The 21,992-nt window shown below is 42.0% G+C and overlaps 1 protein-coding gene across 1 annotated transcript in view; it reads left to right on the forward strand.

Moving 5' to 3' along the window:
* Window positions 1-462: 462 nt before the first annotated feature.
* The window catches only part of DCAF12 (DDB1 and CUL4 associated factor 12), a 32,001-nt gene continuing 10,471 nt past the window's right edge, over window positions 463-21,992 (forward strand). The window contains exons 1-8 of the mRNA XM_057369650.1: window positions 463-700; window positions 1,497-1,751; window positions 11,692-11,898; window positions 13,100-13,160; window positions 15,768-15,961; window positions 17,043-17,108; window positions 17,737-17,899; window positions 21,618-21,802. Of these exons, the coding sequence (XP_057225633.1) occupies window positions 620-700; window positions 1,497-1,751; window positions 11,692-11,898; window positions 13,100-13,160; window positions 15,768-15,961; window positions 17,043-17,108; window positions 17,737-17,899; window positions 21,618-21,802 (1,212 nt within the window). The 5' untranslated portion in view covers window positions 463-619. The remainder of the gene's footprint in view (window positions 701-1,496; window positions 1,752-11,691; window positions 11,899-13,099; window positions 13,161-15,767; window positions 15,962-17,042; window positions 17,109-17,736; window positions 17,900-21,617; window positions 21,803-21,992) is intronic.

The following is a 21,992-nucleotide window of genomic DNA, read 5'->3' on the forward strand; positions in this document are numbered from 1 at the left end:
CTCAGGGAGGTGGCAGAGTCATCGCCCTCGAGATGTTTAGAGGAAGACTGAACATGGCACTAGTGCCATGGTCTGGTTGACAGGGTGGTGTTTGGTCACAGGTTGGACTGGGCAAGCTTAGAAATCCTTTCCAACCTAATTAATTCTGTGATTCCACCCCAGCAGTGGCGTCCTGACAGACTGGTCGGGCCKAAGTGTCTCGGTTTTCCTGGGCTGCTCACAGGCTGATCAAACTCACAGGATTTGGGGAAATCTCCCCTTCCCGTGAGGGATTCCCAAACCTCCGTCCTGTGCTGAGCCCGCCSCTCCGCCTGAGGGCCCCACGCCGCCGCCACGCTTGCTCCGCTGCCATGGCAACGGCRAAGGGGGCGCGGCCAGCCCGTCCGGTTGCTGGGCAACGGAGCACCAGGGCGGGGCGGGGCCGCCGCCGCAAAGCTGCCACGCCACTGTCGTAAAGACGAGAAAAAAACKAAAGCCCGTGGTGCTGTAAAATGCCGTGAGGCGCGGCCGGCGGGGCCTGAGGGACAGAGCTCGGGCCCGGTCCCGCTCCATATGCCCCGAACCGCCCCGTCCCGCTCCATGTGGGGCCGCTCCTCATCCCCAGCCTCATCTTTCTACTATGGCCCGGAAAACAGTTAGCAGGAAGCGGAAAGCGGCGGCGGCTGCCGCCGCGGGGACCGGGGGACTCCAGGGGGAGCAGGTAAGAGGGAAAGGGTGGGGAAGRAGCGCTTGTTCCCGGGGGTGGGAAGCGTTGGAGAAGCGCTGGTTCCCGGGCCGGGGCAGACGTGCCGGTGCCCGGGAGGAAGGGGGTGGCCGTGTCCGGAGRTGGCGGAGGGTGTTCTGGGGGCTTGGGGGTCCTGGGGAGGGGCAGCCAACGGTCCCGGTGTCACCCGGAGAGGAGGAGCCCTCGGTCTCGGTGTCACCCGGGGAGGGGCAGCCACGCTCCTGGTGGCACTCGAGGAGGGGCATCCCCCAGCCCCAGGGTCACCCGGGGAGGAGGAGCCCCCAAGTCTCAGGGTCACTGGGGAGGAGGAGCCCCTGGTCTCAGGGTCAGTGCCCCCCTTTTTCCCCGCGCCCCGGGGCTCGCGATGCCCCGTTGGCTTCAGCCGTTCGCCCGTCGCTGTCGCGTAGCAGCGATGGCCGGWTGGCTCTGGCCCGGTCGGAGGAGGCTGGACGCCACGGTCGGTATTTGGTAGCCACCTGGGTGTCACCCCCACGCCTGCCAAGCTAAGGGCGAGGCCTGTCGGCGGTGCTTCTCTCGCGTTCCAAGCGCTTCGCTGCGTCCCGTGAGCGTTTGGCRTTCCAACGGTGTCGAACTGCCGTGAATTGTCGTTACACCATGGCGGTGTTGCTCCTTTAGCAGATATTTATGTTTAATTGCTCCATGGGTGGTTTGGAAAGCTTCAGGGTTTGTGCCGGGAATATCGTTGAATTTGGAAAGGTGATSTCTTAAAGTTTTTGTTGCTTTATCCACTTTCCAACTTTATTTTCCCCAGTATGAGTGGGATCACTCGGTTCACAAAAGGAAAAGGCTCCCGCCGGTGAAAAGGTCTTTGGTGTACTACGTCAAAGGGAGAGAGGTCCGGATGCAAAATGAGTCCAGCTACCATCGCTTGTTGCACGGATACGCAGCCCAGCAACTCCCCAGCCTCCTGACAGAAAGGGAATTTCACCTCGGAACACTCAATAAAGTGTTTGCCTCCCAGTGGCTGAACCACCGACAAGTGGTGTGTGGGACAAAATGCAATACGGTAAGTGCAACCTGTCGCTGTTTTCTCTGTTAATTATTCCATCTCTACCCTCAAATGATGCTTACTGTAATCAAAGTGTGTGGATGGCCAGGGAAAATACTAGGAATTTGTAACTAATACTAGTTAGGAATGGAATCAAAATCACGCACGGTTAGCTTTGAATGAAAGCARTGCTTAGGGGTGATCTGTCTGAAAATGTGGCAGTGTGAGCCCCAACAAAGAAGCATCTGAGTGATCTGTACAGAGCGATTTACACCTGTTTKCGGGATGGAAAGCTACACTGAGGTTGGATCTTTCCTGTTGTCCTGCAGATGGGAGGCTAATGAACAGGTATTAGTGTCTCTAATGGTGGCTGTCAGTGCCTGGCAGAACTTGCTGCTAAGGTTCCTGTTTTCAGTTATGCTCAATCTTACACGATTTGGTTTTACATATGGTTCTGTGCTTTAAACAGTTGTTGTCTGGTTAAACTCTAGATATGTGTCAAGGCAGCCAGAAATRTTCTAAGTTTGAAAACAAATGCATTTCAGATCTTCATGGTTATCCTATGCTTGTTGACTTTGTAATTCTTCATTCTAAAATGTTTCCAGTGTTCAAATAACTTCTCTTGTTTGTATCTCTTTGTATGCTTCTATGAAAATTAAAAACTCCTCAGATTCCTAAAGTGATGCTTTGAAACATTTCAGGGGAATATTAAAATGGTGTCCTGTGGGATTAGTAAAGGGGAGAATATCATGTTTCTTCGGTAATACTCTCTCTGCCAAAGTTAGTAGCCCAAGTTCGTTGGCTGAGGTTGCAATTTCATCCAGGAAGTTCTGATTGAATTAGTGTAAAATCGCAGATTGGTCCTTTGCAGATTGGTTGGTGCCAAAGAAAGGAATTGAGGGTTACAAGGAATGCATGCATAGATGAAGCTGCACTTAAATCTCAGAGTGTATCAGTTGCTGTGTGCTTCTTTGCCCCAAGATCTTCCTGTGCCAAAGCCATGCTCAGTGGTCTGACCAGCAAGGGACAGTGGTCTGKTTTTTTTTTCCATTTCAGATGTTCTGTTATTATTCACAGTTGCACAGGAGGAGGCTTTCATGCAGTAGCTCTTAAGAAACAAGGCCTAACTGTATAAACAAAGCAATCTTTTAGCAGCAATAAGCCTGAAATAGAATATCTCTGCCTACTTTTTCCACATACGTGCATCTCCTCAGCCACTCAGCATGAGCGCTGGTTGTGGAGCTGCTTACAGGAGACAAACTCCTGCGGAAACACCAGCTCCCAAAAATCTTGCTTACTCTAGCAATAGGACAGCAYATTTTATAGAGCTCCAACGATTTTGCTGTGTTCTGTAACTTTTGTAGCTCCAGCGCATCTGCCGCGAAGATAAATGGGCAAGTGGGTTGTTAACACAACCTTGCAGAAAATTGTTTGGGACCAAACAATCATGGAGCTGAAGAGGGATTCAGCAGTATTGTTGTTCCCTCTGCACATGCTGCAACCAAGTGTGTTCTTCCACAACCAGACTTAATCTTAGAGACAGACCTCATCTGTCACTGAGCAAAATAAAGTGATTACAAAAGAAGACCCTGCAGCATTGTGAAAGATCATATATAAAATATGAATACTGTAATAGCTGTAGCTTGTTTGCTTTGTGTTCACATTTGAACAAGTAGAGCGTTAAACTCTACACTCTAATTATGAGTTTTTTCTCTCATCTCCTGAGTGAGCTATTGAAGAAAAATTCCTTTGCAGATTCTCATATGCTGAAGTTGTGGCATTCAAGTTGAAAGTAAATCTTAAACACCGTGGTTGACTTCAGTGTGGTTTGCTGCATTGGAGTTGCTCTTAATTAAATTTAATGTAAGAGAAAAATATAAACTATAGCAGTTATTTTAATCAGAGCTCGACTGTGGCACTGAGTGCTTTTAGCATTTAATTTATAAATGGCCCTTCACTGTGCAGTGCCAGGAAGATTCACTATTCTTAATGACAAAACAAAAATACACTTTTGTCATAGAGAAGGAGGTTTGGGTTTAGTCACTTGGCAGTACTTGTTACTATAAAAACACTGAGGAGAATATGTTGTTCTCTGTCAATTATTCTTTTTTTATGAAGATTATAATTTGTTTAATTACATGGAGTAACTTTTTATCCTTAAAACGATGCCAGGGTGTGAAATAACTTTATTCTTCTTGAATGGATCATGGTGCTCGCAGTTGAGCAGCTGTAAATCAAGTATTTCAAATATTTTATTTTTGTAAAGGTACATGCTTTTCCTGATAGAGTTAAAATTACGGGAACTATATCAGCATTCAAGCACCTAAAATTTCAAGTGAAATTACCCMGACTTTTCACCTGAGCTTTGCAGAGCCAGGATTCCTGTTTGCAGTAATCTCCTAGACCTTGCGTGCAGTRGGCTTCTTAATGTTTTTCCAATTCAAATGAACGAGCAGGAAAACTTCTGAGAGGTACAGACTTTTAGAGTGTGTTCTGATAGGTATCTAAATTACCAAAGACTGATGCCATGAAGATAGATAGAAAATGCTGTCTGTCTCAGAAGAAGATACTGTCTATAATCTGCTGTCTTCCATTCAGGCTTCGTAGAAAAACTCATGAGACTTGGGTAGGAGACAGGCTTATGACAGGCAAAACCACAGAACACACAAGGTTCTCGTGTTTTGGTGGTTTTTTTTACTCTTTACTACTTCAGGAAGAATAAAGTAGCATCTAAAATTAAGTTTCAGTAATAATTTTTCATCTTTTTTTGCTCTGTTAGTTACATGTACATGTCTAAGATGTAATCCTTTTGCTAAATGCAAAGTTAAGGATGAAGAACTGTAAGACTGTAAATAATTCCCTGAATATAATCATTTGTTTCCAGTTGCTTGRGAATATGATTGACTGGAATCTATTTTTTTTTCTTTTTCCAGGCAGGCCTGATAGCTGTATTTGTGTTTTAAAGCTTCCTTTCTGAATGCTCTCTCCTGATTTCTCAGACAGCTTTTCCAAGGCATGCATGAGTTGGTTTCTGAATGCTGGCTGAAACCTTTTCTCTCTTCAGCAGATTCCTGTGTTGTCTTGGGTGTCCTGCTGTAAATCACCAGCCCTCATTTCTATTAGAGACTTCAGATTTGTTCTAGAGGTTCTGTGTCTTTTCTGTGCATCTCATACAATTACAGCCCAGTCTTGAATTCCTGGGTTGTGGTGAGAGTWCAATGTGCAGTTCCTCCTCAGTCTCTGGATATGAATTGTCTATGGGCAAAATTATTTTCCCTTGCTTTTCAAGTTAATGTGTTTTCTGGCTTGGCACATGTGATGAAGCATCAAGGCGACAGGTAAGGAAAGGAATGTTCCTGCAGTTTGTAGCTCAACTCAAAGTCCATTAAACAGTGACAAAACTCAGCATAAATAAACTTCTGATGCCTGTAGTTGAGATCTTTATTCATATTTCTTTCAGTGCCTTGTGAACAAATAGCCAGGTGTTTCTTGAGTATTTGCGTTTCTGTCAATTGCATGTGATACTCRAGTCTGTCTGGTAGTTTCTGTGCCAGGTATGGTGTTAGTCATAGGGATGCCCATTGGCAGACACAGTGTCACTTCTCCATCCTTTGCCATCTATCAGCATGTGTTAACTCTCTTCCAGCCTCCTGAAATTAAATATAGAGGGCAAGATGCAAATAAAAAATTGCAAAGGGGATTTTTGGTGCTGTWCAAATTCAGTAACATCCAATTCTGTGTCCATTAGCTGTTAGTGTTTCAGAGTTTCACAGAAAGGTGGAGTGCCTAATTGCATGTTCTTGTCTCTGGAAATGTAAGTTCAAAGTCTACCAATTTGCTGGCTGCTTTTACCTCTCCTCACTTCTCAGGTGGTTTCTTTATATTGTGGATTGTTTCGCTTTGGACCCTTTCAAGAAGGATGTGTAAGGCCATTACGCACTTGAGTTGCCTCTGCTACATAACCTGTGAGTAAGTTTTGTGCTAAGATTAGTGCATGTTAGTATGGCTGAAGTAGTTGCCATTCCCCATGATGCTGGAAAAGTCATGGCAGTCCARTGAAGTCCCAAGTGACCGGAAAAGGGAAGCCATTACGCCTATCTTGAAAAATGGTAGAAAGAAGGACTCCAAGAGCCACTGGGCTGTCCGCCTCCCTTCTGTGCTTGGGAAGATCGTGGAACATATCCTCCTAGAAGCTCTGCTGAGGCACATGGAGGACAGGGRAGTGATTTGAGAAAACCAGCATGGTTTCACCAATCCTCCCTGACATACCAGAGGCCTTGTGTGATGTAGCGACTGCAGGAGTGGAGAAGGAAAGTGTTACAGATATGCTTTGTCTGGACTTTKGTAAAGCCTTTGACCTGATCCCCAACAACATCCTTCTCTCTGAATTGGAGAGAGGTGGATTTGATGGCTGATCTGTTGGGTGAGGCATTGGTTGGGTAATCGCATMCAGAGAGTAGTGGTCAATGGCTCAGTCCCAGTGGACATCAAGTGACAAATGAAGTCCTTCATGGGTYKKWMYKGGRMCMRKKKTWWTTWAAWWWYYTYMWTWWTKGSMWWRRMMRARGGRWYMARKKSMMCCYYMRSMARKTTKRWKRMMAMMMCMARKKRRKKGWKSYTTKRMMMMMCYKRARGRMMGGRWKSCYKKKGRRKKGGSCCMWKGGRAWKKTKKWAARKTYMARRMCMARKKSYKGKKSMAMYYYKGWWWYMRSMMWRGKKRMYTKRAMMRRMCSAGRRSMRSCCYKSCCMRRARGRMMYMRGGGTGCTGGGGGTGAGAGGCTGGACATGCCCCGGCCATGGCACTCACAGCCCAGAGAGCCAAACGTGTCCTGGGCTGCACCCAGAGCACCRTGGGCAGCAGGGGAGGGAGGGGATTCTGCCCCTCTGCTCCGCTCTGCTGAGACCCACCTGGAGCATCCAGCCCTGGGGACCCWGCGCAGGAAGGACACWGWCCTATTGGAGCAGGTCCAGAGGGGAGGCTACCAAGATGGTTGGAAGGCTGGAGCACCTTTCCTACAAGGAAATGCTGAGAGAGTYKTGGTTGTTCACCCCRGACAAGAGAAGGCTCTGGGGAGATCTTMTCACATCTTTCCAGTAGCTAAACGGGGCTTATAAAAAAGATGGGACAGACGAATTGAACGGGGTCTGTAGTGACAGGAAAAGAGGTAATGGTTTTCAACTAAAAGAGGGCAGATTCACACTAGATACGAGAAGGATGTTCTTTACCAGCAGGGTTGTGACACACTGGCATGGATTGCCCACAGAACTGTGGAGTGCTCAATCCATGGAAACGTGAGGACAGGTTTGGCAGGGCTCTGAGGAACCTGATGTCCAGCTGATGTCACTGCTTATTGCTGTGCATGTGGACAAGGCAATCTTTAAAGGTCCCTCACAATCCAAGCCATTCTATGCTGCTTTATTTGAATCTTCAGCAGAAAGTAGGCATACAGTGCCAATTTGATAGTTTAATGTGCCTGTTTTTCTTTGGGGCTTTGCATGTATTAGTAAATCTGTATTGTGACAGAACAAAGAACCTGATGCCAAGTGTTTTAATRTCAGAAAAGAGAGATACTTATGATCTAAATGAAAGTCAAGGCTAAAAACTGGGGTCAAGTCAATCAGTGCTACTGAGGTGTATTAATAGTAATAGTAATAGTATTAATGTAATAGTATTGATGTAGTAACACAGTAAGCATTGTCTTGCTTTTATTATTTTGTTAGCAAAAACATATTTTGAAGGAGAACAAGTAATAATTTTCCAATTTGGCTGAGTGTGAGATCCTTTTGTCACCAGCCTCAGCTGGCCTGGAGTCATGCTATTGCAGAAGTGGATGTTYCCACCTGCTCCTTTTGRTTGGCACTGATGTGCACGTGGCAGRGGAGTCAGCTGGATCAGTTTGCTGCTTTGTGTGCACCCAAGTTTGCATCTTGTAGGGTTAGTTTCGCCAAGGCAGAGATATGATCCAGTTGAGCCTGCGGCTACCTGAGCACTAGTTGCTGTCACGAAGGTGATGAGACTGTTTGGGTGTGTGGGGAGGAGACATGTGGATTCTCAAAGATAGGCTTAAGCCAGTTGTGAAACTTGAATGTGATTGATTCTCTCTTAGGGACTATTTTTAGMAGGGCAGTGTGTTTTTCTTGGGTTTCTTTCAAAAGTTACTATGTGTGACAAAAATGTACCCACGATTTCTGAAACCACTGTGTAAAGAGCTGGAGTACAGAGCATATTGTGGGCAGCCTTTTATSAAGAATGAGCAGTCTCTGTCATGCATGTTCTTTGTGCCTTCTAAATCAATCCATCCTGCTTGTGTAATAAAAACAGGATGACACCCTTTATTTTTGTTTTCATTGATCTGTACGGTCAACTAAAAGGTAGAGTGGTATGGCTGCCTGTTCTTCTGCTGTTCTTTGTGTAGGGGCAATAGCTGAAGACACAAGAGTCTGTGCTGCCTTGAAATAGGGTATCATAGACCTCTTTTTAAATCTTGCTGTTTAAAATCAGTGCTTTCAGTTGAAGATACRTGGGAAGGGAATTGATCTCTAATGGATTGTTAGTTTTCTTGTTGTGTCGTCCCCCTAAATTGTTGTTCCTTGGAAAGCAGGTCRAAAAATGAAAAAACCTGACAAACCATTCCAGTTTCAGTATTGTATGTAAGAGTAGAATGGTTTTTGCATTCATACTCTCATCCTTGGATGCTCTCTTCCCTGCCAGTCTTTACTTTTGTCAAGTAATGACTTGACATTACTTGACAGTAATGATTAATGAACTTCCTTTATCAGTGAAGTGAGGTAGTTTCTTGGTTAACTTGAGCATAAGCAGGTTGGACAGCCAAGAGGACAGACATATAGTAATTGCAGGAAAGCCATTTGCCAAAATGACTTTTCACCACTTCTGCAAGCCAAAAGACAAATAATCATGCAACTGTCAATCTCTGTAAGTGTGCAAACATCATGAAGTTCCATAGCTATGTCAATTGTAATACCTAATCAGGTTTGTCTGCCTTGATCCTTGAATGATACCTCTGTTGCAAGCTGTACATGTAAACTGCTTTAAAAATAAGAGGTATGATGGATTTCTCTCTTTTGTATAATCCAACCTGTTTCCTTAGAACAAGGTTGTCTGGCAAAGAGATGATAGCTTTAATCTGCTGTGTTTCTCACAGATAATGTGTGGTCCTTCCACTTCTGTCAGATGGCTGAAGCAATTCAGACTTGGTTAAGTTCTGGATGTTATTTGGCATCCTAATGACAGACATGCATACATTTACTAGAAGGAAGAGCTGAATTTTGTGAAAAGCTTAAAATCAAGAGACAAACATGCACAGATCACTGTTGGATGCTGGTGGCGTTTTTTATGTCCAGCAAACATATTGTTGGCTGATTTTTACTTTCTGTATAATGAGTAGCTGGGAAAAGAGTTCTTATTCGTGCTTGAGATAACTGATCATACTGTAATTTTCTTTGTTATCAGGACTTTGTAAAGGCTCTTAATGTCCACACTGCTTTGAAGTTGTTTGCAGATGTACTTATTTCAACAGCAGAAAATATTTTGTATTTTATTTACTCTACTATCTCTAAAACTCTTAAAATGGTATTGAAATTTTCTGCACTCTCAGCTGGGTGCTTCTCTTGGTTCTTCACATTTCTCCCTTTTTGGCTTTAGAAGTGTCTAGCAACTKTTTGGCTTACCTTGGCTTCTTCATGCTGGATTTACAAGGATGATTTCTGGGCAGTTAGAGATGCAGCTTTCGAGTGTGAGCTTTTGGCTTCCTGTGATGCCCCAGGTGATGCGAGACTGTCACTATGCACAGACGGTGGTTGCTTATTTTRCTTTGGGAAGGTGGTGGTTGTTTTTAAACTACTCAGTGGCCAAGTTCCTTACTAAGCAAGTGGAGAAGTTACTACTGAAACCTTTGCAGCCAAAACGACATAGCCAGCCCTTATATGTGCATAGTTTAAGTTTTAGTCCAATTAGTTTAGAGTTTACCTAAAGGTATTTTGTGTTAGAGTCAGTCTTTATTAAGCAAGACARGTGTATGACAGCGGTGTTAGATTAGAGAATGCAAAGGGCTTTTAATTTCAATCTTCATACTAGTTGACCTGCTCTTCCAGGTGGTAATCTTCTACAGCTGAAGCATAATTCTTCTGAGTCCATGAACATGGTTAGGTGTGGATATGTTTTCCTAGTTAGTACTTCTGGTGTCAACATTAGGACCTGCAGCTGGCACCTATAAGCGTTAATCCCAAGTACTTAACTGTTAATTTTGTGGATTTAGGATTTTTTCAGTAGTTGAAGGAGGGAATTGGGCATTTCTACTGGAAAGAAATACTGGGGGAGAAATGGGATATGCACTCACGTAGGAAGGATAAGGGAGGGTGAGAGAAGAGGGAATTACTGATCCTTCAATGCAATTGTTAATTTTCAGGCTGTTTGGGCAGAGGGACTGCTGTGTGCATTGTGTTTTTACGAGCTGTCTCTGGCAGTAGTGAACTACGTTGTGAGGCTTGGGAAAAGCTAGGAGTGCCTCCCTCCTACTCAGCTGTTACCACACCCACACGCTTGCAAAATAGAAAAGTAAACATGAAAATGCAGTCCCTGTAGGAGCAGTTATCTGTTTGTGCAAGGCTTCTGCCTACAGTCAGTTGCAGGTTGAAGGTGATGCATAATTCTAGACACAATACACAAATAGTGGTGAGTGGATTTCAGCCTTCTCTGTGGAATGTGTGTAACATGCCATACTTTATCAGGTTTTGATATAACATTAATATTCTKCTAGTTCAGTACATTAAGTACTAGATATGCTGCTAATTGTCTTGATGTTATTTTTCTTATGCTTTTATCAAAGAACTGATCTACAGTCTGTAAGAGTTCACCAAAAGCAGCTTGTATGTATAACTTCTCTCTGAGAATCCCTAGATTTCTCTTCTTCTAAAATGTCTGACAAAGGATTTCAGARYGATTTCCTTGAGGTGTGTATTTTTTAGATTGTATTCCAAGRTTTTGTTATTATTGTTATCATCTTTGGTTCACATTCAGAGGTTTTGAAACAATATCCTTGGTTACAGAAACAACAGCCTAAACATGATGTAGAATCAGTTGTAATCCTGGGCTATCATTCTACATCCATTTCCTTAGTGCCAAGTCAGCTTCAGATCCTCCATTTCCTTGCTTCACTCATGTTCCCTCACAGGGCTTTGTCTCCTCTATTAGACCTGTTTGACTGTCAGCACAGCTGCCCTCTGAGCACCATCTGTGAAATTACCCAGCCCATGAACCTCCCAAATGAAAGTGCACTTTGGCAGGCAATGTAAACCTTGGTGCTGGTTTAAACTGTAACCTCGTGGTGGTATATATCTGAACCAACATAACTTTGAGTGTAATGTCTGTTTGAAGAGTTGTAAGGCTTTTTAACAGAGTTTTCTGACAAGGTGTCAGAGACATATTGCTCTAGTTTCTTTTTGCAGGATGAGGTATATAAGCTAAATATTTTTTTTATATGTTYATACTGGCAACTCTGTGTGTCATCAGAAAGTAAACTCCAGTTGCATAGATTTATAAAGTGTCAGTCTGTCRAAGCCAAAACTTTGTGGTAAGTGTGTTAGTTGGGAGGCAGGAGAATTGTGCTAAGCCTAATGGGGCTTAATGACTCTTTTGAGGTGGGTTTTTTTCTCACTGGGGTACACAGAAATTAAAAAACAATATTGTTTTGTCCTACTGAACAGGGAAAAGAGTTTTATATTCAAGGGATTTTTTTTTTTCAAATCGGATGATTGAAATAAAACGCAACGTAATTGTTACTTGTTTTAAGAAGGAATTTATGCATTTTTCAGCCGYCCTCGAATCATTTGTGGATTTCAACTTGAAAAGAATATCAGTTCAAAATAGGGAAGATATTTGACCATCTTTTTTTTTTAATCTGTTTGATAATGACTTACCTTTCTTGATTTTTTTCCCCAGTTATTTGTAGTAGATGTCCAGACTGGTCAAATTACCAAGATTCCTATTCTGAAGGATCGTGAACCCGGCATGGTGAACCAGCAGGGATGTGGCATTCATGCCATTGAGATCAACCCTTCAAGGACCCTCCTGGCCACAGGTGGAGACAACCCCAACAGTCTTGCAATTTATCGTCTGCCTACACTTGATCCTGTCTGTGTGGGAGATGTAAGTGGCAGTATCTGGGGAAAGTTTATTCTGTCACYTAAAGAGTTACTGCTTTGAAGCGTGTATGGTCAGAGCAAGGTTTTGGAGTCTTGTGATGGAGAGTGGCTTCAGAAAGCCTGGAAACATTTCTTATAGAGCTGTCATTTTTGTTATGGTATCTTAAATATAAGTGAAGACTTCAACATGGGAGTGGGTTCTTAGGACTTTGAGTCAGATTTCTTCCTCACCTTCATTCAGGTCTACTTCAGCTTACTTTTTAGCACCAAAAATGTAACAAAATCATAAACGTCAAAGTCTAATTGTGGTGATGACATTTGAACCTAGTTACTAAGAAATTAAAACAATGTTGCGGGTTGTTAAAACTTTCCCCTTATGCAGCACAGCTTGTGGATRTATTATTCCAGAGGTAGAACTTGGCTTTGAAGATTAGTTCTAAATCAGTGGCTTGTGGCAGTTTAATAGACCCTGGTACTGGTTTTATTTCTGAAACATCCTGAGACCTTGTTAAAATAGCCTATCTTTAAAAAAACAAGCTGGAGGATATAACGGGGTCCTGTGAGCACTTCCCTATCATTTCTGCTTTTTATTCAGGACTTCACACAGAGGTTAACTGCAGCWGCAGAGGTCAGTTCAGAGTTTCTGCAGTAGCAGATAACCAGCTGCAGYAAGACTTGACTGAAGATTTGCGTGACTTGTTCTTCATGTCTGTGACTTTTTAGCTTTTTGAACAGAACTAGAATCTTACAGACTTTTCTTCACCCTACAAGTTTTTCTCATTTTAAAGAATAGAGTCTGGAAATATTTATCTGTCAGCCATATATTGTAAGCATAAGTTTTTGTTTCTTGTTGGATATGCATTTGAAGTAAAAAACCCACATACTTTACAGAAGAATCTTGCTTTCAAAATGGAAGATCTCAGAATTCTGGAGAGTTTTAGGCTTGAGATTAATTTGTCCATGGTCAGAGGCCTGTTTTTCTAGCACCTGATTGCTCTTTATTAATTGCACACTTCAGAACCAGAAAAGTTAAAATCACTGTTAGGTACTTAAACTGCTCCAGCTTGATATGGGAATCTTCTCAGAAAGTTTTGAATATAGGTGTGTCCTGAGTTYATACTAAAAATCAAAGTGAAGAATACTTGTCTGTTTTGAGATTACTGTTGAGTATAATGACACAGGAAAACGTGTCTTTCTTCTTTTAGGATGGACACAAAGATTGGATATTTTCAATTGCGTGGATCAGTGATACTATGGCTGTTTCTGGTAAAGTCATATTTTCTCCCTWGATTTTTTTTTTGTTTGTTTTTRAAACTTTCCTTTTCTCTAAATTTTATTCTGATGTACAACATGTGGTAAGTGTTAGGAAAGCTCCTTTGTCAGRGCATTCTAAACCACTAGGAACTACACAGGCTGTTTAAACAATTCTTGGACTTATTTGTTGTAGGGCCTTAGTCTAGATCTGATTTTTCAGTATTAGAATATTACTGTGTTTCTCGTGAGGGGATGTTTGAACAGTAGTTACAGGAGAAGATTCTACATAAAAGGAGTAATTTCAAGAGGAGTGTTGATTAATAACTTTTGAATACTTTGGGTCAATATCAGTTTCCTAAAGTCATGTGAAAGACTAATCAATGAAAATTGAGTTTGTCAGGCTCTCTGTAGTGTTGTGTGTGTACCTATGCACTTATGCTATGGCACTTAATACAGAAGGCTGTAACAGAGAAATTAGTTACTGACTTCTTAGTAACTAAATTGGATAAACAGTGTAACCTCATAAAGGATACTGTCATAAAGGCAAAAATAGTAATGATGTTGCATTAGTTTAGTAGTTTACTACCATTCTGTGCTGTCAGGCTATAGTATTCTGTACACAGTTGTCAAGCTGTAGGTGACAGAAAATCATAACAGTCTCGTATAAAAGTCACATATTTGAATTGTTGGTTTAGTTTAATAGGACTTTTTTTTTCCGAACCCAAGAAGATAATCCTGGAATTTCCTTTTTGAATTTAATATAAAAGTTGATCTTTGCACATCTGTACCTCAGATATCTACAAAAACTCTCCCACATTCAACCTAGTAAACTTGAAGAGAACAGCACAGATGATTACAGATGTCCAGGGCAAAGATAAGTACCTGATAGAATGCACAGCATGTGAGATTGAACTATGTTGACTCAATATTTTCTAAAGGTCAGGGGTGGATGTGTGAGTGGAAGACTGCCGTGTTGTCTGCTGTGTGCTTATAGCAGGCAGGATGTAGGTTCCAGTCTCCACACTCATACACCAGGGAAAACTTGTTGAAAGCAATTAACAAGTCTGGTTGCTAAACTGAATGCTTCAGAATTCACGGGTGACCCTAATTAAAAGATAAAAAAGACAGCTAACCTCTGACATGGTTTTAATTTTACAGATTTCAATTACATCTGTATTTTAAAGTGTGGAGCAGAAATATTTGAATTCCAGACACTAAGGATATACCTATTATTTTTATGKCAAAAGCTCCAAATGTGATGAATAATTCCCAGGATAGCATGGGCTTAGGGTAGCAAATGATACTCTGCTTGGGTTCAGGGCTAACCAGTTGAGCAACATACACAGACTTTTTCCCCTGCCAGGGCCATTATGAGGAACAGCTTCCTCTGAAAGTATGTCAAGGTGTTTAGTAATTTTACTGCTGAGTATTCAGCCTCTGTAACARACAAGATTAGGTGCTATTAAAACCAATGGCATGTAATGGAGGGCAGGATGTTGCRCTGCTGATTGTTATGCATGTGCCATTAGGATGGTCCTTTTTGTATTTGTCTCTAGTAGGTCATAATGTCAAGTGCCTGAATCTATCTGTGGAGTAGCAAAGGCACCTCTGCTGTGCTGGACCACCTCTATTGCAACAAGACRTTTTGCTTTACTGTCTTTGCTGCTTCTTCCCTATGAGGTAGCGAAGCTGATAAATTTAGTAGCCTCATACAGATATATAGTCTTTTCTGGCATCTTCATTATGAATTTCTTTTGACAGAATTTTTCACATTATGTAGGGAGGAAATTGTGGAACCTGTCAAATCTGTCACAGCTGACTTAGATGGAAGTGAGTTGCCTGAACACCAGAAGGGATGTGTATATAAGGCCTTTATATAGATTAGATATAAGGATTAAGCCTGTGCTGATATGTGAACCAAAGACATCCAACTTTCTTCATCCAGTGTTCTTAAGATTAGTGATTCATATTTTGGATTAATATCTTCAAACTCAGTAGAAGAATAAAATGAGTTCTGCTTGTTTAACCTAAGTTACATTCTTTAAGGAAGAATTGGCCCAGGTTTTAGCAAAATAGTTTTTCTAATAGATTTCATTCAAAGTGGTACAAATTGTGATTTGAAATAATTGTTTCTATACAACTCACTAATGGGTGTGTACTCAGCCATAAGAATACTGATAGAAATCAAGTAAACCCAAATTTACATAAATGCAGCTGAGCTTTTTTTTTCTTTTTGAGATTTTTCTGCCTTGGTTTAATAGACTTTTTACCAAGGCTGAGAATGACAGGCTCAGGCTGAACCTGTAGTGTTCTGAGTTCATTCTACGTATGAGATGACGATGATTGTTACACAGGGTTGTGGGTRTTAAGTGGAAAACATGAGATGGTCTAGCTGCTTGAAAACCATGTGGACAGTTGACAATGAGTTCGTAATATCATGAAATTTATAGCTCAGTAAAATCATGCTTTTGTTAGTAATAATTAYTATATAGGCACTAACAGCATATTCTGTTAGATTAAACTAAGAGTATCCTTAATTCTTTCTGCCCTATTAATTATTCCTTTTATTTGAGGAGTTCAGTATGGATTGGACTATTTATATATGGACTATTTGATCAGGTTCCCGGGATGGTTCGATGGGTCTCTGGGAAGTCACAGAGGATGTGTTGTCCAAAAGTGATGCCAGGCATAATCTGTCTCAAGTTCCTGTCTATGCCCACATAACACAYAGTGCTCTGAAGGATATTCCCAAGGAGAACACCAATCCTGACAACTGCAAAGTCCGAGCATTGGCTTTCAACAATAAGAACAAGGTCAGTAAAATAAGCAAGACAGTTGAGAAGTCCTAAAACTGTCGTTGTGTATTAGAAAAAGTAAAAAGTATGGAGAAGCAACGTTTTTGCTATATGTTTTTGCTAATATGTTTCTACCTGATTCTTTTGCRTCCTTGTCTTGTGAGAAGTAGTCATATCTGCTTCTGCCCCAAGGGAATGGAAGAGCCCAGAAGAAAAAAAAACTAACAACTCCAGACATTTTTGAAGGCACAGTTTTCTGTGGGTTTGATTTTAGATTTGCATCTTAAGCAAGGGAGTAAAGGCATATTTACAAGAAGCAGGTAAAGAGCCAAAGCATCTCATGCCACTTGAATTCCRTTCTTGAATGTTCTTTCTGCTTTCCTTTGCCCTGTGTCAAGTCCAGCTAACATTTAGCAGTTCCTGTTTTGATGGCTGAATCCTTTCTGGATTGCTCAACAGGTGAGGTGACTGATTCACAGGGCAGGCTCTAGTTCTTGCTTTGGGGTTATTTTGTTGGTATTTGACAAACAGTAAATGTCAACCTCTCCCATCCTGATCTCCTGTTATTACTAGTGGGAGTAGCAATTCATCCTCCACYACCTTTTTTTCTCCTTGCCCTCAAAGAACAGAAAAGCTCTGAAGCAAAGGTGGCTGTGCTGTTGGAAGCACAGTGCTCCTGTAAGCTTTATTTTTCACTATAGCTGTTAGTTAGTCCTCTGTGATGGAGACTTTGTGTAGMGTTTTCAGTAGAATAGTGCCAGACATTTGCTTCAGGGTTGGAATCAGTGTTGGACCTACTGAAGAGAATTGTCAACTCTAGATTGTATTGTCTAATAATTCATTATTTGATTGCCTAGCAAGATTTAGGGTTTTGAAAGTTATTATTATTTACTCTTACTAATTTTTATTCTACTTGGCACCGTTTGTATTACATTCTATAAAGGTAAGTTAAAAATGAAAATTTGTCTTGATAGAGCCTTTACAGGATTATGGATGAGTTYAATCCAGGGTGTGCAGCCTGCCTAGTGGAGAATGTGAGTGAGTGTGTAGAGTTATCTGTAATACAGAAACTAACTCTCTTATTTTTTCCTTTTAATAGGAGCTGGGGGCCGTGTCCCTGGATGGGTATTTTCATCTTTGGAAAGCAGAGCACACACTATCAAAGGTGCTTTTCTGTTTTTGGAATTAAACTTCAAGAACTGCAGGCTGTTCACTATTCTTCATCTCCTTCAAATATTTGAAGCGCATCAGAGTTCGAAAAATGCTTAAAAGTTCTATGTAAAATAAAATGTCCTAAAATTTGGAGCTTGAAGGGGAGAGAAACTCTTCACTCCCCTTATTTTGGAGGGCAGGGAGCATTCTTAACTTTCTGCCAGTTTTGGGTTAGTGAACTATTGTGTAGAATGCAGTGGATGCTTGATTAGTAGAATTCATAACGGAAGTTGCACTTATTTAAGTGTAATGGCAGATCACACYCAGTCTTACCTATGCTAGCAAATGYGACAGGCTTTTTCAGCCAAGAGCTGGTGTCTCTGTGTGCCTGCTAAAGAAGTAGCAGCAGCTGAGAAAGATCTAAAACAATTTATCAAAATGTCAGTTTCTCTTGGCTTCGGCCTTTATTGTCTCAGATTGCTTCAGGAAGGCATCACTTTCAGCTTTTTCCCTCTGGGTCTTTTTTTCCACCTGTCTTTTGTGTTTTTTCTCCATGCAACTTTGTAAAACACAGCTTACAAAATTGCTCTGTTAACACCTTACTCTTGTAACGGGTTGATTTTTATTTTTTCTGTTTCCAGTTACTTTCCACAAAGTTGCCATACTGCAGGGAGAACGTGTGTTTGGCTTATGGTCAGGAGTGGTCAGTGTATGCAGTAGGATCACAGGCACATGTCTCCTTTCTGGATCCGAGGCAGCCTTCTCACAATGTTAAATCCGTCTGTTCCAAAGAACGAGGCAGTGGTAAGAAACCCATCAAAGGTGCTTCAAATGGTTTGCTTGCAGAAGTAGCTGTTAAAGCTGTAGTAAGTCAAGCTTCTATTAAGCAGGAAGGGCTATTCCAGTCATCAGCTATATAACTAGCAGTGTATGTATAGGCTTGGCTTTTGTGACAGCATACCTTGAGCAACCAGCAAACGAAATGGGACTGGTTCCGAAATCTAATGAAAGGCAACATCAGGGCCTTAGTGATCAACTAAATTGTAAACCGTCCAAATATTACTGAACTTCTAAAAGTGTGCATTTTTCTGCTGTTTTTTAATTGGATCTTATTCTATTTTTTTTTTTTACCACCTCAAAGCAAATATAATCTTTTTACAATWACTTATATTGTTCTTGCATTTTTCTCTATGAATTAGAAAAAAGGCATGTTGTCTGCTCTTTGCTACCATATTGTGAGTCTGTGTTGTGAGGGAATGCTTGCTTCTTAATTTTAAAGCCATGAGTGAGACTCCTGATTTTCACTGTGATTTGAATGCTATTTCCTTGTCTTATATGAATGCAGTGTGTCCAGTTGAACCTTACACCGGGGCCAGGCCTGAGGGCTTGCAGAGTGCATGGTTCCATAAACTTCTCTCCATATCCTTTACTGTCAGGCATGAGGAGGCACTGTGCCATATTAATTCCAGACTAACCAGGTGCAGTCCTTATTTAGCTTGTCTCTGGGCTTCATCTCTTTATCAAGCAAGTAATCAGAGGAGGATGTATGTGTTGGCAAAGATTAGGAAGCTTATTTATGTGGTTACTGAATGGTGGTGTTTAGATCAGTGTCAGATCTTTGCTGCTTTCACATATGGGAGAGGAGTCTGTAATGTCAGGAGAAGACACCAGCAAGACCTCTTGTCCTGACTTGCTTTCCATGAGGATTCTGTCCAGGTCCTGACCTTGATTTTGGAGTTTAGTCCCCAGTGGTGGCTGGTGGCTGCAAGTTTCTGCCTCAAGTATGTCATGCATGTTGGGGAGTAATGCATGTAGGGAGTATCTCTAGGACACTTTCTGTTCAGGACTGGAGAAAGCCTTTGTTCAGGGCTGTTTTCTGTTCTGTGGAGTAGATTCATCTTTTTATTTGGTGTGGTGGCAGAGGCATGTAAATAACTAATTCCCAAGATACTGAGTGTTCCATTGTTTCGATTGAGCTCCCTGGGACTTGAAGTGGTGCACCACCTCTAGGAAGCAGGCTCCTCATTGATGTGTGCACTAAAATTTTAGTTCAAGTGTTTTCAAGTGCTACCTGAATGTGCTTTAAATATACAAGTGCACCTGTGGGATGTGATAAGTCCACTTTTACTTGAGTTCACTTCTGTTGTACACAAAAGTGGGTCAAGGAAAGGTGGAGGATTACTAAGGCTGGAGCTGAGGCTGGCTTTCCTCTGGTGTAACCTTGTCTGCTCTACAGAAGAAGGTAGTGAATGCTTTTTAGTGCATCTTGTAAGTGTTGCTTTTCTTAGCAGCTGTACAGGGAAGTGCAGGCCTTGAACTGTAGTTCTTGATTCACAAAAGCAACTGCTCTCTGCATGGCTGTACTGCAGAGCCATGTTGCGTGCKCTTAATGTTCCTGAAGGCAGCAGACAAAGCTTTTGTGGCACAGATTCTGGGAATTCTCCTTGTGTAAGACATGCCACTGCATCTTCATTTCCTTCTGGGGCATGTAGACCTCTTCTGCAGCTTGAGAGTGAAGCTCAATACACTTACCACAGGTGGTAGAGGGCTAGGAGTGCAGGAGAATTTACTGTGATTGGTTGTCGGCACAAGTTGTGCTTTAGCTTAATGGAAATGATTAATCTGAAGTACTTCAGYCCCTTAGGAGACAATTTGTTTGTGAAARCCTGTTCTAAATATCCTTCATAGCAGTGGGTACATCATGGTACTTCAGTTAATCTCTTTGGTTAGGGAAAGATCCACAGTTGTTCTGCATTTTATAGCTTTTTATTAATAAATTAATTGAAAAGCAAATGCCATCTGCATTCATACTCCATCACCTGTTTGTGTGAAGTATTCTCCTGGGTGGCTTGTCAAGAGCACTTCTGGAGCAAAAATAAGAARAGGTCCACTCCTGTGCCTTTCTCCTCTTATCCAAGTGATCACTGTTGCTGACTGCAGAGRGTTTAAAGCTTTCTGTGTGTCTTTGCCGGAGCCAGGCCTGTGTGACAGAGGTGGGGGGAAGGTCTTCAGCTGCTTTAAGTGCATTTCTAGCTCTCTGAATTAAAGCAGAGATTCTCATATGCATCTTATAATCTACTTCAGCAATGAGACTCGAAGAGTGGTTTCTTACCTGTTAAGCCTGCAGCTAAGACTTCATCTCACATTTGGAGCAGGACATAGTGGCCTTGCCTGTTCTAAGTGTGTGTCATGAATTCTGGTGGCTGTGCATGTCAATCCGTTGGCAGAGGTAGAAGGATGAGGACATGTTTCCTGTTAGAACTCTGTACAGAGAGGAAGGGGAAACTCCCTGGCTGCATCCACAGCTGCTGGTTGTCTGCTGGCATGTGCACTGCTGAGGATATTCCAGGATAATAAAGTTGTGTGATGTTCAGCCTGGTTTGGTATGGTGACATCACTTGACACAGGGATGTAGCTGGCATAACTCGCTCTTTTCCTCTCCAGAATGCTTGCTTAGGCTGTAATTCAGTACTTTAAAGAGATCCTAAAAAGGCCCTAGGGTTTGTAACCTGGTATCCTGTCATGAAGGAAGGAGAAGCATAGATGTGGTGGTGTTTGAGCTGCATGGAAGAGTTGTTTGGAGTAGAATACTTGAACAGAACAGTATTTGCACAATAAATAGAGATAAGATGACAGGACATATTGTAAATTCCTACATACAGAATCTCCCCAAGACTAGTTCCAAGGGATTTCATTAGCTAAGACTTCAAATTTAGATTTTGTGRAAACAAAATGTACTCCTTTTGTTCAATGTAATGACATAACTGAATTGTACTAAAATGTTTAGTTTGAACTGTACCTTCCTATGTACTAAAATGTTTAGTTTGAACTGTACCTTCCCATGGTACTGGTGGAACATGGTGTTTRGATTGCAGGATTCCTATTCYGTTTTCATTCCTGGCTGAAGTGCTRAAAATTCCAGCTMCTAAAAATAAGGTGTACTTGTTTGAGAGCATTTGAGTGGGGATCAGGCTCATAAATGGTTTTGACGCTATCTTAGCAGTAAAGTGACTAGTGATTATTATGGTTATACTTGCCTAGCCTGTTAATCAGCACGATGCAGTTGAGGCAGCTGGGACTGATTTTTCTCAGATGGTCACTTACTGCAGCTTAGCAGGTAATTAGAGAAGATGTTAGCTGGTGGAGAAAAACAGAATGATGTTCTTCCCTCTGTCTGCTGTCCTGTTTCACTCTTGGTGTGTTCACTTAAAGGCTTGTGGCAGACAGAACAAAGGTACTCTTTACTCTAAATGGCTTATCTGGGACACCTAAGGCCTGGTGAGGATGAAGCTTCTTACTGTGCACCGTTGGTGTAGCCAGTGGCCTCAAGGAGTAGGGCACTAGTGTTTATGCAATCGAAGCTGCTGTTTCAAGAACATCAGTGGGATTTGTCTGCACTGCACTGAAAACTTGAGTGTTGTGGAGAATACTAGGAGGTAATATTAGCCATGAAACAACAGCACTGCAGAGCCAAAGCATCCCTCTTCCTTACTGCACCGTCTGTCCCTTCTCTGTTCGACAGGTATCCGCTCAGTGAGCTTCTACGAGCACATCATYACTGTGGGGACAGGGCAAGGGTCCTTGCTGTTTTATGATATCAGAGCCCAGAGGTTTCTGGAAGAAAAGCCCCCCCATGCCTGCTATGGGCAGAAGCAGAAATTAGGAGGAAGTGAAATTTTGAAGTTGACAACCGGCAAAGGCTGGCTGGTAAGTAGTTAGCAGCTGTAGGAAACACAGTATATACAGGAATTGGCATTGGGCCAAATCGTGTTCACCTAAATAWTAACTAATAATGAAGAGCAACAAGTGCTGCAAAATTGTTTTCTATAAAAGCTTTATGCAAGGACACTGAAGGTTATTTGCTTGAGTGCAGGGCATAGTGACTGTGGTTCTTTTG

Source organism: Malurus melanocephalus, unplaced genomic scaffold, assembly GCF_030028575.1.
Source record: "Malurus melanocephalus ecotype Western Australia unplaced genomic scaffold, MMel_1.1 scaffold_113, whole genome shotgun sequence".
Lineage (NCBI taxonomy): Eukaryota > Metazoa > Chordata > Aves > Passeriformes > Maluridae > Malurus > Malurus melanocephalus.